This window comes from Coffea arabica, chromosome 2c, assembly GCF_036785885.1.
Source record: "Coffea arabica cultivar ET-39 chromosome 2c, Coffea Arabica ET-39 HiFi, whole genome shotgun sequence".
Classification (NCBI taxonomy): Eukaryota; Viridiplantae; Streptophyta; class Magnoliopsida; order Gentianales; family Rubiaceae; genus Coffea; species Coffea arabica.
In genome coordinates, this window is record NC_092312.1 from 8,141,827 (window position 1) to 8,160,745 (window position 18,919).

General features: G+C 36.3%; 4 protein-coding genes across 4 annotated transcripts; 2 read left to right on the forward strand and 2 right to left on the reverse strand.

Moving 5' to 3' along the window:
• The first annotated feature begins 9,228 nt into the window (after positions 1–9,228).
• Positions 9,229–9,777, forward strand: LOC113723815 (uncharacterized). Its single transcript, XM_027246786.1, has one exon. It carries the CDS (start codon positions 9,229–9,231, stop codon positions 9,775–9,777), a length of 549 nt encoding a protein of 182 aa, XP_027102587.1.
• A 1,296-nt stretch (positions 9,778–11,073) lies between these two features.
• Positions 11,074–12,384, reverse strand: LOC113725653 (ferredoxin, root R-B2-like). The gene is made up of 2 exons (XM_027248944.2): positions 12,221–12,384; positions 11,074–11,782 (listed from the first exon to the last, which is right to left on the reverse strand). The coding sequence occupies exon 2, from the start codon at positions 11,704–11,706 to the stop codon at positions 11,242–11,244; it is 465 nt and encodes a 154-aa protein (XP_027104745.1). The 5' UTR covers positions 11,707–11,782; positions 12,221–12,384; the 3' UTR covers positions 11,074–11,241.
• Positions 12,385–13,089: 705 nt separating this feature from the next.
• LOC113725654 (iron-sulfur assembly protein IscA-like 1, mitochondrial) lies at positions 13,090–15,312 on the forward strand. The gene is made up of 3 exons (XM_027248945.2): positions 13,090–13,402; positions 14,358–14,475; positions 14,770–15,312. The coding sequence occupies exons 1-3, from the start codon at positions 13,243–13,245 to the stop codon at positions 14,882–14,884; spliced, it is 393 nt and encodes a 130-aa protein (XP_027104746.1). The 5' UTR covers positions 13,090–13,242; the 3' UTR covers positions 14,885–15,312.
• An 853-nt stretch (positions 15,313–16,165) lies between these two features.
• On the reverse strand, positions 16,166–18,720 carry LOC113725655 (uncharacterized). Its single transcript, XM_027248946.2, has 2 exons — positions 17,823–18,720; positions 16,166–16,682 (listed from the first exon to the last, which is right to left on the reverse strand). The coding sequence occupies exons 1-2, from the start codon at positions 18,364–18,366 to the stop codon at positions 16,450–16,452; spliced, it is 777 nt and encodes a 258-aa protein (XP_027104747.1). The 5' UTR covers positions 18,367–18,720; the 3' UTR covers positions 16,166–16,449.
• Positions 18,721–18,919: the final 199 nt, after the last annotated feature.

The window sequence follows — 18,919 nt, forward strand, 5'->3', positions numbered from 1 at the left end:
ATAAATAAATAAATAAATAAAAGGTCTATTTGGTGTAGTGACAGAAAATCAAGAACATCTACTTGTCAAAATATAGGAAAAATCATTCAAAATATTCCTCATATTTTGCAAAATAACTTTTTTCATCCATCACTTTTAAAAGTGTAATTTTATGTCCCTTATAAATTCACATTGGTCAAATTTGATCCTTATCTAAGTTTTCGACTAGTTTTTTTTTTATTGAAATCCATCACGTGCTTTACGTGTGATCATTTTTAAGGGTAAAATTGTCAAATCAAATTTTGCATAATTCGATTCATAATCCCTCACATTTCACAAAATGAATTTTTCGTCCTTAACATTTTATAAAATGAATTTTTTTTTTATTGAAATCCATCAGATGCCTTGCCTTTGATCATTTTTAAGGGTAAAATTGTCAAATCAAATTTTATGTAATCCGATTCATAATCCATCACATTTCACAAAATGAATTTTTTCATTCCTCATTGATCATGTGTATGAATAGCTTTTTTTTCATTAAACCCATAAATATATCTATTTGATTTCGCCTGAACAGTACGAATAGCATGTAATATATCTCTATTTAATTTCATCTAAACAGGCTAATCGTAGTTGTACACATGCTATTCAATAGATATATATAGGAGTTTAAAACTAACAATTTTACTTTAAATTCATGTATATATCTATATGATCTTACCATGTGAATCTATTCAATATTTGTAATCATTCTCTTTTGGTAATAATTTATTTATTGAGTTGTAAAATAAAATCATCTAATTAATGAGTCTTAAATCGAATTCTATAGTCGTGCTAACAAATTACAATTTAACTCTAAAATTTCTACTCGTCACTTTTCAGACCAACAGTTGAATTATTTACCTTGTGATTGTTTTAAAATTTGAAAGTGCGAATCACTTACTTCTTTTTATTATACTTTTCTTTTATTTATTTTTTCTGTCTAAATTTAATTCAAAATAAACACTCAATAATGGTTAGAATTAAATGTCTTCGTTATTTTCAATTTTTGAGTAAAAAAAATGAATATGAGTGAAAAACTAACAATTTTTTTAAACCCATATATATATATATATATATATATATATATATATATATGATTTACCTAAACAGTACGAATAGCATGTAATATATCTCTATTTGATTTAGCTGTTTGATTTCGCCAGGCAAAATCAAATAGAGATATATTACATGCTATTCGTACTGCTATATTAAAATTAAATAGATATATACATGGAATTAAAAAAACTATTCACACATATAATCAATGAGGGATAAAAAAATTCTTTTTGAAAAATGTGAAAGATGAAAAATTTTATTTTGTTAAATGTGAGGGGCGAAAAAATTCATTCTGTGAAATGTGAGAGACTATGAGTCGACTTATATAAAATTTGATTTAACAATTTTACCCTTAAAAATGATCGTGTGTAAGGCACGTGATGGATTTTGACAAAAAACTAATCGAAAACCTAGAGCTTGTTTGGAAGCTAGTTTTTTGGACAAGTTTTTTAACAACTTTTGCTACAGGAACCCCAAAAAACTTTCTCAAAGTTTTTTACCTACACACTTCAAAATACCTAAAGCACGAAAAAAAAAAATTCAACACAAAAAAAATTCCTTTCCTTTTTTTTTCTTCTTCCACCCCCATCCCAACCTACCACCACCGCCAGTGTCGACCACCTCCGCCGTTTCGTCCCTAACTTGTTGCTGGCTATGGAGATGCGCCTGGTCTTCTTTTTTTTTTCTCCCTCTTTTTTCCCTCTCCCCCTGCCATCCTCCCCTCGTCTTTTTTTTCTCTCTGCGTCTCCCACATTCATCCCCCGCCTCTTTGTCAAAAAAAAAAAAGAAAGAAAAGAAAGATGGTGAGAAGCGGGAAGGGGAACAGGGGGAGGCGGGAGGTGGCGGGGCAGAGGAGGAAGGGGCAGAGGTGGTGGCGGAGGGAGGGGGTGGCGAGGCAGAGGGGGAAGGGGGTGGCGGGGCTGAGGGAGAAGGCGGGGGGAGAGGAGGAGAAGGGGAAAGGGAAGAGAGGAGTGGCGGGAGGTGGCGGAGGTAACGAGGAAGGGGAAGGGGGAAGGAAGAAGAAAAAGAAGAAGAAGAAGAAAGAAAAGAAAAAGGAAAGAAAGAAAAAGAAAAAGAAAGAGAAAGAGAAAAGGAAAGAAAAAAAGAAAAGGAAAAAAAAATTTCACCTTACAAAAACTTCTACAAAATTTTTCTACTTACAAAAACTTCTACAAAATTTTTTCAAAAACTTCTACAGTGCACTACAGTAAAGTTTTAGACAAACTCCCAAAAAACTCAGGTTCCAAACAGACCTCTAGGTAGGGATCAAATTTGATCAATGTAAATTTGTAAGGAACGTAAAATTACACTTTTAAAAGTGAGAGATAAAAAAAAATTATTTTGCAAAATGTGAGATCCCCAAAATATATTTCTTGCCAAGTACAAGTGCACATGCGGTTCTACATTGTTAGGCTACGCCTACAACAATAAATCTTGATGCACAAAATGTAAAATTTGGAGAAGTGGTATTACTAAGTTTGGATATGAATCCAGGTCTAATGAACAATTACAAGTAGGAGGTAGTAAGCGATATTTTGTACTAATTTTGTACTTTAATTGTTTATCCACAAAATTCCTTGTATTATTACACAAAAGGTTGGTAAAAGAACTAATTTAGTTAGTACAGATTGATTTGACTCTCAAATCTTTCTTCTTAAGTTTTGGAGTCTACTCGAAAATAATAATAATAATAATAATAAATCATCCAAGTTTTGAAGGCTCTACTGAAAAAAAAAAAAAAATAGTGATGCTAAGGAATTTGTCTGTGTTGATCCCCGTATAAGCATTACGTAAGCAGCATTACTGAATTCAAGTTAGATGGTAGATGGTATCACGGTAGGGAAGCTTTTGCCTTTTTTTTTTTTTTTGGCACCAGGGAAGCTATTACTTGAAAATCGTCCGCGTCATAGCAAATTTACGCAAACAGGGGTAACCCTCATTAATTTCCACGTTTGTCCTGGTGTGCATTAAGCTTTACTTTCCTTACTCCGACGAGTTCTGATGGGATCCAGTGTATTACTGCTGTATCATTACATCCACCCTGACGAGTTGAGTTTATTAGAGGACGCGTTGTGCTTCAAACTTTTTCTTGAAGACGGATTATTCAAATCTTGTCACAATCTTCAGTTAGCTTTAAGATCATTGTAAACCTTAGGATATGAACCAGAAGACTTAATGACTGTTTTTATCACGGATTCACTGGCCGGCGAACAAACTAATGGATAGAAATATTGTCCAAGTGAATGAGTGTCATTGGACACCCATTAAATAAACCCAAGAATATATGTGACATGAATGATTAAAGCAAAAGATATGTCTTCTTTGTTGATAGGATTTTGCATTAATTCCAAATATTATTGCCTCATTAGTTCGGATTTGACATCTGAAAATTTTGCAATGATTCAAGTTGTACAAGGCTTGTAACAAATGCACTTGCCAAGAAATCCCTTGCACTTCCCATCCGGATAATTTTCACGAGCACAAGAGCGCCGACAAGTTTTTCTAAGAATGCAAGGACCCACAAAATATTTTGCTGGTTTGGAACACACTGCAGCTTCAGCTTCCATGACGATGTCGTCTGCGGTGTGTGTGTGTATATATATATATTCATCAAGTAGTGAGTGATCTATATTTCTATACACAGTAAGAAGAAATTAAATGTGAGTTCAGATGGAGAAAAACCTCTATTTCCTATTAATAATACTGCATTTCTCTTGTGCATAATAACTCTAGGCAAAATTGACTAAGATTTGCAAATAGAAGACATTTAGGTTTCGAAGGGGGCCAAAGAAAGCTTCTTTTTTTTTTTTTTTTTGAGCGAGGCTTGAGAAAGCTAATTACATAACTATGCTAAAATTACTCGAGGAGTATTAATCGTATATCAAATATCACCTTAACAAAAATAAAAAAAAATTTGTAATTTCAGCCAGCAAAGGATCTCTTAATTTTGTTGCATGTAAGAGGGCTAGAGAGATTCTTACATGAAATAAATAGAAGAGAGAGCAAAAGCATGGTGCCGAAACATTTTCTCATCTCCATGGTCGATTCCAATCTCTTTAATGTTTTCTGATCTCGTTGAAATATCATTTATATCTATGCGAAAACAAGCTTTTTTTTAAATACATATCGGCAAATGAGGCATTAATTTCTTGCCAACTAGAATTTTTATGTGAATTCACAAACGAACCGCGGTAGCATTGAATTTTTAAGTAAATTCAAGTTAGATGGTAGTGAAGCTTTTACTTGAAAATCGTCCACATCTTAGCAAATTTTGCCAACAAGGATAAGCCCTCGTTAATTTTCATGTTTGTCCTCGTATGCATTAAGCTTTGCTTTTCTTACCTGGGTGAGTTCTGATAGAATTCGGTGCATTAATGTTGATATGATTGCACCCACTCCGACGAGTTAGAGGATGCATCGTGCTTCAAGCTTTATTTTTTCTTGGCGATAAATTATTTAAATCTTGTCACAATCTTCAGTTAAAGAATATTGCAAACCTTAGGCCTTGTTTGAAAGCCACTTTTTTTCCAAAAAAATTTTACGTTTTTTATGAATAAATTTTTCAATCAGTACTTTACCTCACGTATATCAAATTATTACAATACATTTTTTTTTTTACAAAAATTTCAAAAAATAACAATTCAAGCGGGACCCAAGGATATAAACCAGAAGACTTGATAACTGGTTTTTCCACTCCACGGATTCACAGGTAGGCGAAACATTGTCCAAGTGAATACTAATTAAACTTCGAATGAAGAATGTATGTGAAATTAACGATTGAAGCAAAAGATATGTCTTCTTAGTTGATAGGATTTTGCATTAATTATAATATTAATGCTTCATTAATTTGAGATTTGACATCTCAAAATTTGCGATGATTCAAGTTGTACAAGGCTTGTAACAAATGCACTTGCCAAGAAATCTCGAGCATTTCCCATCCGGATAATTTTCATGAGAACAGGCGCGCCTACAAGTGCTTCTACGAACGCAAGGACCGAAAAAATACGTTGATGGTTTGGAACATACGGCAGCTTCAGCTTCCATGACGATGTCGTCTGTGATATATATTTATCAAATCAAATAGTGAGTGATCTACATTTTTATACACAGTAAGCAAAAATTAAATGGTGAATTTAGATGGACCAAAAACCACCATTTCCGGTTAGTATTGCTGCAAATTGACTGAGATTTGAAAATCAAAGATATTTATATTTTGAAGGCCAAAGAAAGCTACTCTTTTTTTTTTTTGGAGCGAGGCCTAAGAAAGCTACTTACATGAGTAAAGATGAGCAAATTATGCTACAATTACTCGAACAGCAGTAATCGTATATCAAACATCTTCTTAACCAAAATTAAAAAAAATTTTGAAATTTCGGCCAGCAGAGGATCTCTTATTTTTGTTGAATGAGAAAGAGAGAACGAGATCCTTACTTGAAATAAATAGAAGAAAGAGCAAAAGCATGGTGCCGAAACATTTTCTCATCTCCATGGTCGATTCCAATCTCTTTAATTTTTTTTGATCTCGTTGAAATATCATTTATATCTGTGCAAAAACAAGCTTTTTTTAATACAAATCGGCAAATGAGGCATTAATTTCGTGCCAACTAGAATTTTTAGGTGAACTCACAAACGAACCACGGTAGCATTGAATTTTTTAAGTGAATTCAAGTTAGATGGTAGTGACGCTTTTACTTGAAAATCGTCCACGTCTTAGCAAATTTTGCCAACAGGGATAAGGCGTCATTAATTTTCACTTTTGTCCTCGTATGCATTAAGCTTTGCTTTCCTTACCCCGGCGAGTTCTAATAAAATCCAGTGCATTAATGTTGATATGATTGCACCGACTCCGGCGAGTAAGAGGATGCGTCGTGCTTCAAGCTTTATTTTTTCTTGATGATAAATTATTCAAATCCCTTCACAATCTTCAGTTAAAGAATATTGTAAACTTTAGGCCTTGTTTGAAAGCCATTTTTCCCCAAAAATTTTTTATGTTTTTCATAAACAAATTTTTTAATCAATTTTTATTTCACATATATCAAATTATTACAATACATTTTTTTACAAAAATTTCAAAAAATAGCAATTCAAACGGAACCTAAGGATATAAACCAGAAGACTTAACAACTAGTTTTTCCATGGATTTACAAGCAGGCGAAACATTGTCCAAGTGAATAAGGATGGCAATTGGGGGGATGGCTGTGGGCATCCACCCCGGGGGGTTAATGAGGCGGGGGTTGTGGCAGGGGATGAGGTGGGGATTCCCCCCGTTTAGAAATGGGGCGAGGGACGGGGGTATACGTCACCCGCTAAAAAATAAATAAATAAATATGTATATAATTATATATATAATATTTAATTTAATTAGTTACAAACTTATGATAATGATATTATTAGTTATATGTATTATATAATGTATATTAGTATATGTAATATAATTGATATTATTAATTGTAATAATGATTATACATGTCTACAAATAGAAATTATTAATTAGTTATACAAAATTTACTAATACAATTATACTAAATTCATAATTACACTTAATACAATAATACTTTTTTCTCAAAAAAAAAAAACACAAGTACAATAATAAAGTAGTGACTGTATTTGGGCCAAAAGTGAAAATTTGACTACTTTAGTTGTATTTATTTCATTATGTTGGATTGTATTCAAATAACTTTTGTTTGATTGTTTTTATGAGTTTCAATTGTGAAATTACAGTGAATAATAACTTGGTGATGTATTGATATTTTAGTACTTAATTATTTGCTAAAATTTAACTATAATAAAATTATATAACAAATTTTTATTAATCCCGCGAGAAAAGTGAGGGGGGGCGGGGGCAGAAGGAATTAGTAGGCAGCGGGGCGAGGGACAGGAGAAGGGCAACCCCGCCCCATTGCCATCCTTACAAGTGAATACTAATTAAACTTCAAATAAAGAATATATGTGAAATTAATGGTTAAAGCAAAAGATATGTCTTCTTAGTTGATAGGATTTTGCATTAATTATTGTTGGGATGCCTTGAATCAGGTCCTCGACTTATGGCGATTCGACTATGTTGCGTTTCGCTGAGCTGTTCGGGGGTCTCGCTGAACTTACGGTATATATTAGTTACCGTGCCTGTTTTTATTTTGGATCTTAGTTTTGGACCTATTTTTGGATCCAATCCGCTTGGACCTATTTTTGGACCTTATATTCATTTTGTAAACAATTCTGATTCGTTCCAAACCCTAATAAAAATTTAATTTTTTTCAAAATTGTTCTAGTGTTCTTGATTGTTCTCTTGTTTTGTTGCATTTGTTATAACAATTACAATATCAATGCTTCATTAAATTTGGATTTGACATCTCAAAATTTGCGATGATTCAAGTTGTACAAGGCTTGTAACAAATGCACTTGCCAAGAAATCTCGAGCATTTCCCATCTGAATAATTTTCATGAGAACAAGCGCGCCTACAAGTGCTTCTACGAACACAAGGACCGAAAAAATACGTTGATGGTTTGGAACATACAGCAGCTTCAGCTTCCATGACGATGTCGTCTGTGATATATATTTATCAAATCAAATAGTGAGTGATCTACATTTTTATACACAGTACGAAAAAACTATATGGTATATGCATACTAAATTTGTACAAAATTGATTGAGATTTGAAAATCAAAGATATTTATATTTTGAAGGCCAAAGAAAGCTACTCTTTTTTTTTTTTTTGGGGGCGAGGCCTAAGAAAGCTACTTACATGAGTAAAGATGAGCAAATTATGCTACAGTTACTCGAAGAGTATTAACCGTATATCTTCTTAACCAAAATTAAAAAAAAAAATGAAATTTCGGCGAGCAGAGGATCTCTTATTTTTCTTGAATGAAAAAGAGAGATCGAGATTCTTACTTGAAATAAATAGAAGAAAGAGCAAAAGCACGGTGCCGAAACATTTTTTCATCCCCATAGTTGATTCCAATCTCTTCAAACGAACAACCGACGCATTGAAAGCTTCAATCCCCCCCCCCCCAACCCCCCCACACACACACACACACACACACAAAAACCCTTTTTATTTTTAAATTTGCAATCGTAAATTTAAAATCATGACTAATTTGTTTCATTTTATGTCTTTGTGCAGTGTATGTAGCTTCTTGTCTTACCAATTAGTCAATTTTTGTATAATTCTTTTGGCAGAAGAGTGATTTTTTTTTTTAACACAAGTACATTAAAATTTTCAATGACCCTTAGTAATGTGATCCAAAGGATATGAACCAGTAGCTTTAGAAACTGATCTCTGGTGCCAAAAATTTCTTATACGTCCTCAAGCTGATCTTACCTATGGTTATTCACATCCGACTTTTACTTCATTTATTTTGCCCTACCACAAAAAATAAAATAAAGCAAACAAAATTGATTTCATCAATCAATAGACGGCTCTCTTCTGCAATGGATAGCAGAGGGTCCGTAGTTCCCGAAGGACTCTCGAGGAATCCAGTAGCCAGGAAGTGGCCTAAAAGTCTCTACAATTATGCCATACCATATTTGGCTCTACACATTTACTATATGGTAACCTCCGTCCAGTGCTTGGAAGAGAGGGAAAAAAAAAAAAGAGGATCTTTCAACTGTCAAACTTTGAAAGGGTAATATAATAATTCTGTTAACTAATCTTGTACCGTGTTTATTTCATATAATTTCGTTGTATTTTTGTACACAAGGCAGCTAAATACAGGAGATGACAACAATTATGCGTAAATCAATCCAATTATGGATTCCGCATTTGGTCCTCGTTCCTTACCAAAACATTTGACTAATTTCCAATCCCTCTGCCACAATGAGCTTGCATGTCCTTTTTTTTTTTTTTTTTTTTCAAAAAAAAAAAGAAAGAATAATAACAGAGCAGGGGGCATTTAACTTTTAAGAAGCAAGGAATGAGGCATTGGAACACAGAACCTCTCCACTTTCTGGGTTCTCAAACTCGAGTCATTATTGAGTTTTGCATGTCATTTGAATGAAACATAGACCCCTGTCGGCATGTCGTTGTGTCGAGCCTCGAGGAAATAAAGAAAAGCACAGCTCATATTCCCAGCCCCCTCCTAATCCTACATATCTAATTTAAGTTCCCCAACTCTTCTCTTTTCTCTCTGTATACTACTTTTAATTCGAACATGTCTTCAAGTTCAGGATCATCCCAACTCCGGAACCTTTTTTACAGCATTGAAGATGAATTGGTGTCCGGAGAAATGTTTTACGAGCTCCCACCGGAGTCGTTTTGGGTGCCGAATGGCCAGGAAAAAGATTGGGTTGATCACCGCGCAGTAATGCAACGCAAGAGCTCGATGAAGCTTAGTTCTGTCGGGCCCTCAAACCACCATTCCCAATCATTTTCTCGCCGGTTTTCTCCATCTGTGAATCAGAAAAGTAAAGCTTCACTGATTGGCTTTCCAATGACTCCGAAATCAGGCTCAGCCGACAGGAATATCCGGCAAAACAAGGCCGGAAATGCTCGCCTGTTCAGAAGCTTGTCTGAACCGGGAGGAAAGGCGTCCGTAGACGCGCCTGAACCGGGTTCTCCTAAAGTTTCTTGCACTGGGAGGGTTGCGAAGGAGAAAGGAAGGGCCAAGAAAGCCTGGTTTTGGAGCAGTTTCAAGACCATTTTGAGAAGCGGATTCGGAGTCAGCCTGTCGGCTAGTAAAGGCAAAGGGGTGTCTCCTTGAGTCGGACACACACAGTAGCGGCCGGTTGGTGGTATTCTGACTTCTGAACTGAAAGCGGCTCAAGTCCGGTAGCCGGACGGAGGAAGATGCTGCGCGGCAAGAATTCTGGTTTTGAAGTGATCTCACACGTGGCTGCCTCTCATTGGCTGTTCAGCGTGAGGACCCACGCTTGGTCGTTGATTAATTGGGGCCGTGAGTGGCGGGAGAGTGAGGGGTCCAACCTCAAATCATTTGCATTTTGCAGTAGTAAACAGCACATCTACAATTTCCCCTTAGCTTTTATTCCTATTAATGGATCACTTTCAATGTATGAATCATGATATTATTACAACCCATCAAACTTAGCCTCACACTATTGTGTTCTATCTTAATTTTTCAGTCAATGAGTTAAAAAGGGAGTAGTTCCAGTTTCAAAATTAGGTACACCCGTGGACTTTTATGGCTTAAGAGAGCTTCCAATTTAACAGAAATGAATCACTAAAGGCTCTGTTTGGATTGATTTATTGCTCACCTAGTATCAAATTTCTTGATGGGTGATTGACAATTTCTTGATTTTTTAATATAGTTTTAAAAAAATTAATTAACTTTGTTGAAAAAATAAATTTAGCCTGTTATTTTTCTAAGATTCAGTTACATTAATATTTAGAAGTACGACCAATCATTATGCATTTTACATTCATTAGATCATTGTACGTTTACATTAATTATAACAACAATACTGATGAAAAATTACACCATTTAAGATATGAATCAAAGCAATTACTGTATTAAATTAAATAGTTTATATTCACGGACAATAAAAGTATGTTAAATAAAGATACTTTAGAGATGTTAAAAATTAATCATATTTTTTTAATTAGAAAATGAATTATAATTTAAGATGGGTGAAAAAAAAAATAAGACTATCAATATAAGACAAGGAGAGTATGATATATTGAGTTTTGAAGTGTCCCCCCAGAGTTCTTGTTTGTTAGCACTTTTTTACTCTTTAATTCCATGATTTTGACATGTAACTCGTACCGCATCTTGCTCATATCTGTACATCTCATAATCAAGTGAACATTTTTAGTTGGGCAACCACAGAGTCCATGACACCAAAATCTATTAGTTCCCTGCCAATAGTAACCCACGAAAAGGATGGAGTTGAACAGGCTTCTACCCAATCTTTCAAACCCCGGTGAAATCCACCCAGCCCGTCCATTTGCCAACTCCAAAATCTAAATAAAATCATGGTTAGAACAAAATAAATTAAGACTATTCCGATGCGCTTACAATCAAGCGAAAATAATCAGCAGCAGTCCCCAATCGTAATAATATATACACTCACAGTGTATAAATAAAAAGCAATAATTGGTAACATATTCTTGGAAAATTCTGAGCCAAGTTTTACTCATCAAGGCAACTGTAGAAAACTACCAATCTCCACGACTAACCACGACTGCCACTTTAAATGTTGATGTTCTATCATCTATGGAGATCTTCCTCCTTGTGTGTGTAAATCACACAATCAGAAGTAGGGCGGGCAATACACGTAAGAACATATCCCTTCTCAATTTGAGTATCATCCAAGAATGACCCCTCTGATTGGTCTACTGATCCTGAAACAATTTGCCCCACACAGGTAGCACAGGAACCGGCTCTGCAAGAATATGGCAGCTCCATTCCTGCACCTTCCCCTGCGTCCAGGATGTACTCATCATCGCCAACTTCAACCTCATTCTCTTCGCCGCTCGGGGTTATCAGTTTCACTTTGTATGCAGCCGTTGAGGTGTTTCTGAAGGTGGAGGACGGCTTCATACCCAACGCTCTGGAAACTTCATTATTATTCAGAAAGACCAGAGAGCATAATCCCTGATTACTCGAGGCACGGGATTGCACACTGGGTGAAGCTCTCGGCAAGCAAGATGAAGGAATATTTACAGCCGACATTTTCAGACTTGATTGAACCCTAGCTCTGTAACCAACAAACAAGGAAGGATCCGACAACGTAAAGCCTCTGCAGATCCTGTTCATGGGGCGCAGAGCAGATAAGTTTGAATAAAGATGCTAAATTTCACTCAGTTCGTATCGATCAGGATGAAGAAAACTGATGCCGCCAGTGGGCTCCTAGAACTGGGAGAATAAATTTGTCAGTGGCCAACACAAGCACAAAACGGGATGCAGGTCTTCATCTTCAACTTAACCGACTCTAATTCTCAATCAACTCGATTATTGCAAAAAATGGTGAAATTACATCCACCATGTTTCAGGAATTCATGTTCCATATATCACATACAAAGAATAATAATGAAGTAGCGCCAACTTAAAATAAGAAAACACTCTAGATCAGCGATTGAAAGAGTAGCCCAGGATAGAGGCTTAGCAATCATGTTAAAAATTAGAATAAAAACAAGATCAATTACGGGAAAGAAAATAACAAAAGAAGGAAAGGGACCTTTCTTACCGGCGGAGAAAAAAAAAAGATAAAAGACCTGCAGCTTCGTAGCTACTACTAGGAGGAAGCAAGAGGTTGCGATGCTTGATATCTAGAATTCCAGAAAATCCATTTAATTCTACTGCTCCAAAACAAAACTCTGATAATCTTTTTATAAACGAGTGACCGATTGCGCTTACCAGTTTCCTGTAAAAGAGAGAGCAATGACGATGAAGTTATATGGCGCTACGCTGCTACTAGAAAATGATGGATGGAGAAAGGAACAAAAGATGGAGTCGAGATCAAGTGTGATCCAAGTGGGGTTAATGGTATTGCTAGGTCCCCCGACCACAGGTGTCCATCACCTGTGTCGTTCATCGGCACTGAGGAGGTCATATTAACGTATTGTAAAGAAAAAAAACATGTATCTGAGGCTCCTAATCCAACCCCCCCCCCCCCTCTCTCTCTCTCTCTGTCTAAATATAACTTGGCAGGCAGTATTATTATTTTCGAAAATCCGGAGAATAGGATAAAGTAAGAGATTTCCCTAGAATCTTCACGAGCTTTAGTTCATTCTATACTTCCCTAGCAAAAAAAATTGAACTTGATTGTCAAAAATCTATTGACTCAAATTGTGTCACACCATTTGATATTTTATCAAGTGATACGATATAATTTATATTATTGAATCTTTAAATATCGATCTATTCAAATTTCTAGCCGTTCTCTGACCATTGAGGCCTTAAACACATTTACTTGAGGAAAACCATCATGTTGAGGATGAGAGATCGCTGCTCGTGCAGGCCCAATGGGGTAACACAGCCTAATTGAAAGGCCCAGATAAGTTGTCAGTATACATTTGTGGCCCAATGCCAGAGTTTACCGGGTCAATGGATAGAGGGATGTTTGTATCCGATTATCCAGAGAAGGAGAGGGACAGAGGGGGGAATATAGGGAGACTGCAGAGGTAGCTTTATTATTATTATTGTTGCTCTCAATCGTATCGTGTCGTGTCGAAATTGTTGGACGTTGAAGAGAGGGGTGTGGAGAAGATGGGTCCGGCGTCGGCCCTCAGAAAGCAAGTTCTCACCTTAACCGAAACCGCCGCTTCCAGAATACGGCAGCTGTTGGAACAGCGGCAGCGCTCATTTCTCAAGCTCGGCGTCAAAGCTCGCGGATGCAACGGCTTATCTTACACCCTTAATTATGCAGGTTCCATTTCTCAAAGTCAATCCCCCTCTCCCCGCCCCTCTTCACTTCTTTATTAGATAATTTTTTTTTTCAATTGCCGCATCTAATTTTGCTTCAATTAAGATAAGTTTGTTAAATTTCCTCCCAATATCTCTGGTAGAGTTATTTGTTCTGGCTTCATCTGTCGTAGATTTAGAACAAAAACTTTTTTCCCTTTATGCCGGGTAGACTTGAATGGATAGGTTAAGGTCTTTTTTTTTTCTATCAATATTTCTTGTTTGAAGCTTACAACAAGAGGGATTTCTGCTAGTGGGTTCTACTTGGCCTGGTTCAATCCTTTGCCCTTTTAGTGAAAACGTTAACTAAAAGGTTGGAATATGAAGATTTTTATTGGTTAATTTATTTTACGGCGATTAAATCCAGAAGATGGTTCTTTTGTTGATTCTTCAGGCTGGTGACATTTTCGAATTGCCCGTATCTTGAAAATTTTAATCCTAGCCAAACCTAGGTTATTTGATAGATATTAATTATATTATTGTTCCGTGCATTTGATGAACTTAAGGTGAGTGCTTGGAAACATAATCTGAATAGAAACTTGGATGGTTAAGGGTTTTTTGTCCTCATCATACAAGAGTTCGTTTCTCACGCTTTCCAATTTCCCACCACTTTCCCTGTTCTTCTTTACTGCCATTCCCCTGTACAAAATTTGGAAACAAAAACAAAAGGAACAAGAAAAGATTGTTCAACGACATTGCTGGACTTCTGTTTATCCATGTACTTTTTGTTCTTTCATTGGTTTGCCTGTGTTGCGGGGATCCCACCCGATGAGAGTTGGTGCACTGCAATAACTGTTGGAGATAATAAATGATGTTGTAGGATTCAATGTAACCAGAAGACAATGGGCATTCCCTTTGTTTTGTTTCCATAATTTGGTTGATAGTTCTTTGCCTGATGCACAAATTTCTTAAATGTACAGATGAAAAAGGGAAGTTTGATGAGTTGGTTGAGGACAAGGGTATTAAGATATTGGTTGATCCGAAGGCCCTCATGCATGTCATAGGAACCAAGATGGACTTTGTAGATGACAAACTGAGGTATGAAATTCCTTTCTATTAACGCTTAACTCAATTTCAGAAGCATCTCTGCAGGTATAACACAAATTTTGCTCTATACTTTTCATTGTAGCGTTGTTTCTTGAAATGTGATGTTATCTTCCTTTGAACCACTTCAACTTCAGAAAATATGACTATGATTTAGAGGTTAGCCTTGGAGTTAACTTTGTTCCATGGCAGGGTGATGTTATTTCTCATTTCCTCATGTATAGTGGAACAGTTAACCTTTTTGTGCTGCCTGCTAAAATCTCAAACATCTTTGTTTGGTATGATCAGGTCAGAGTTCATATTTATCAATCCAAATTCTAAAGGGCAGTGTGGCTGTGGAGAATCATTCATGACCATGAGCAGGGAAGAAGCCACCAAAAGAGGTGTTAGTTCAGGGACATAAAAATCAGAATGAATTCCCTGAATGCATGTATCCAGAAATCCATTAGGCATTGCAAAATTTATTGGCAGCAATAAATGAAGAGGAAATTATGCCTATAAAGAAACAGAGCACTGACTTGAATAACTGTCCTTCAAAATTTTGTTGGTAGTCTTCCACTGTAAAATAATGATCCATTGGCTGGAGTCATGTATATACTGTACCCTTGGTTATGTACAGCTTTTGCCAATAAGTTTCTTGGGTTGTTTTTCGACTTTTGCATTTGTGCAACAAACTATGGAAGACTATTCCATGATTTGCTTGTAACATGTGTAGAATCTGATCTCCTTAAAATGATCAGCTCATGTGATGAGAGTTTTGTTGCCTCACCATGTTTAGCTTTGTATAACTTCTTCGGGTTCAAATAGATATTTGTGTTGTTTAGTTTTTAATGCCTTGACTCCCATGTAAATGTGACACGGACGCCACTGCTTTCATCCTGTTTTCCTTTTTTCGGTTCATAGCCAATGTAAAGCGCTTTTTTTAATCTGAAAGTTAGAAATTTTGTTAGGGAGATTGTTTGGTCCTTGAGGGTATATTTTTTTGATGTCAAGCGATACAATGAATGGCAGGGACTTTCTGTGCGGCCTTGTATCATTGTTTACTGCTTACAAGTTATGACAGAAGTCATTTGGCCAGTTTCTACTCCTAAATTCCATTGGAGGAGAAAACAAATAGGATACATTTCCATGGTGTTTCGAAACTCTTCCAAGAACTGCAAGTCCAGACCTTGAATTCTAACAGATTTCATGGTATTACCACCATATCAAGACCAATACGTCAAATTATCTAGTTGCGGAATTTTGACCTCTTGCAATGAGTTTCCAGGACCCTTTGCGAGCAAAGTTTCTGCTGAATTTCAAAGCTATGATGAATACACACGTGCAGACAAGAGGAATGTTACCATACATGGGTTTGAGCCATACAATCGCCTTTATTAGTGCCCCATACAGGAGTCTAGACTTCACCTGAGTAAACACAGTTATTGGATGTCAGAATTGTTTAGCGAAGTTAAATTGACATTTAGCACAGTGTGACATCTGATGATCACCAGGCATTGCAGAGTGTACATCCTAAAGATAACCGGAGGAAAACTTGACTTCAGATATTTCTGCTTTTGCTGAATTAATGTGCTCTGTGACTATTGCTAATAGCTTACATTACCAGCTTTTATACTCAACCTACAGCTATACCTTCTTTACAAAATAAAACAAAACAACAATCAGAAAGAGAAGAAACACAGGATGAAAATAAAGAAGCCAATGCACTGTCCTTTGTTCAAGAAAGGAGTTGCACCAGTACAAATATGATCAGCATTTGTTTCCTTTTAAGGCTCACAAACTAGTTATCTCAAGCGTAGGACACAAATGATCAAACATTAGCATCAGACTTTATCTCATAATTTAAGGATAACAAGATTTAACCTAGAAAGGAGAGGATTACTGTCAATAGCGTTTCAAACAAGTATTCTGTTACGTGCCATCTATAATCCAGAAAATAAGTGTACTTTCTTGGTCTTGACATCCAATTCAAGAGCGTTCTGAAGGACTGGACAGAATCACAGATCCCAAACCAATTTCATCATTTCTCTTAGGTGAAGACAGCCGAAACCTAGACCATTCTTCCAACGCTTTGCGATGTAGAGCATTCATTCGGATATAAGGTCGTCTTTCTTTAATTAACTTCTCAGCATTTTTCCAATCCTCTGCAACGCCAAGAGCTACCAATAATGCACACGCAACTGCCACACTTCTTCCATGACCTGGACCGCAAGCAATACAATGAGCAAAACAGACGCATGAGTTACAAGCCTTTGTCAGTTAAAGAAGTGTCTTATATTATTGAAGGTAGTAAGAGCATAGCATATTTTGGAAGAATAAATGAATCTCATCCACAAGCTGCTGAAAGTAACTTTAGACTTTTGCCTCAGAGAAATCATCACAATAAACAAGCTCATTGTTATACAAGAACATAAGAATTTAAACCTTTAAAATTCTAGGATAACTGAGGCCAAATATACAGGTTTTCCCAACTCATCACGTGGAAGAAAATCTTAAGTTCGGTTTTTCTCAAATAGAAAAACATTCTAGGTTAACATCAAGAGAAGAAAGCAACTCGGATCAACTTGATTGTCTCAGTATACGCCCAAATAAAGTGAATCCACTAAAAGGAAATAGCCAATAAACAAAAAATAGACTCTGCAATTGTAAGAGGAAACACGCATTGAACAAATTTACTCTCTTTTTTCTTCATCAATTGGTTTTTATGAAGAGTTGCATGGTTAATGAGCACTTCAGCCCAATACTGCCCAAAGAGGTTTCAGTAAAAAGGCTACCATAGTGTCAAGAAGCTCTCAGTTTATTCTTTAAAATGAAAGGGCTGTCCCACAGAAAGATATGAAATCAATCACCAAGCTCCAAAAACAGCACAAAGTGTTCTTGAATATATGTCATGGAGCACTTGTTGACAGAATGACAAGCAATTAACTCCCACTGCATCAGGATAACAAGTTATACAACTCAAAATGAGCTCACGTGAAATAGCACAAAGAGTTACACATTCCCTAAAAAGATGTCAATCCAAGGATGAAGGTAGAATGCGACTTAGAATTCTAAAACAGAACTGGAGGAGATCATTCTTAGAATATAACGTACACAACAGGCATTCAGTATTTTTCTACAATTTTCCATCACAAGACTAACGTGTTGCCTAGTATTTATAACATTATTCCCGTATTGCCTGATACCCAAAAATTAGTATCAATAGTTAAGTAGCATAAAGAAGTAAAAACCAAGTCTTTAATCAGTAAAAAAGACCAGTTTTACCACCAAAACAGAGAAGGAAACAGGTACACAGTAAATCGTGAAGCAAAGATAGAGGATTCTGGCGCTTCAAATCTTACCATATGCACAATGGATGAATATTGGTGAATTCTGAGCCCTCTTTCTGCAAGCCCACTTCACAGCAGACTCAATCTCCGCAGGCTGAGGTGACCTTGTGTCCCAAGTTGGAATGCACAAATAAGCATGTCCTGAAAGCTCAGTCTTTCTTGGCAACTCACAGGTACAATCAATAACAGCAGGGTTACCAGGGGGCAATTTATCAGGTGAAAAAGGCCACCCTCCAACATATACACCTTCACAAATCTCACTATAAGGCGCTTCACCACTTCTCAGCCTCCTCAATGCTGAGAAGGCTCTAACGAAGTACAAATACGGGCTGAAAATAATCAATGACCAAATGGGAAAAACCCCATCTGAGCCTTTCCCTAAAAGCATTGGGAGATTGATAGACGGATGAGAAGCAATGGAAACCAAGAAAGATATTAAAGATGCATATAGAAAGGGTATAGCAAACCATTTGAATCCAAGATTGTTCATAAATGTAAAGAGAGAGAATAAAGTTGCTGCCTTTAGTCCAATAAGGAAAGATATACCCACACCCATTGGATTTTCTTGAGTTAAATCACAATAATATGGTTAAAGATCAAGACTTTCGAGGATTTTAGCCAAGGGAATTTTTTTTTTTTTAATGACCTACATGAACTTTGTAAAATTCGGTACGTGTAAAAGATCGAATATATACTCGAACAGAAAGAACAAGAACGAGGACAAGAATTGGAGAACAAAGTTCAGGAAGGATGAGTGCTAGAAAAGGACAAGTAAAACGAGAGTAAAGAATCTCATAGGCAGATGATCTTGGTCTGCTGAACAAGTGCAGCTGATCTGCAACCAGAAAACAAAATTTTCTTTTTTCTGGCTATTTAGACATGGGCCGCTAAACCAATTCTGTTTTCTTGATAACTGGCTGGAAAGGTTGAAGGGGCCGCTATTTAGACATGGGCCTCATTGGCGAGTCAATACGATAACTTCCCTCTCTTAGCACTGGAGAACATATCAGCTTATTAAAATTTCTCTACAATGCTAGTCTTATTGTACGGATATCTGGTGAACTTTTGAGGCTTTTAACACACACACACACACACACACACACAAACAA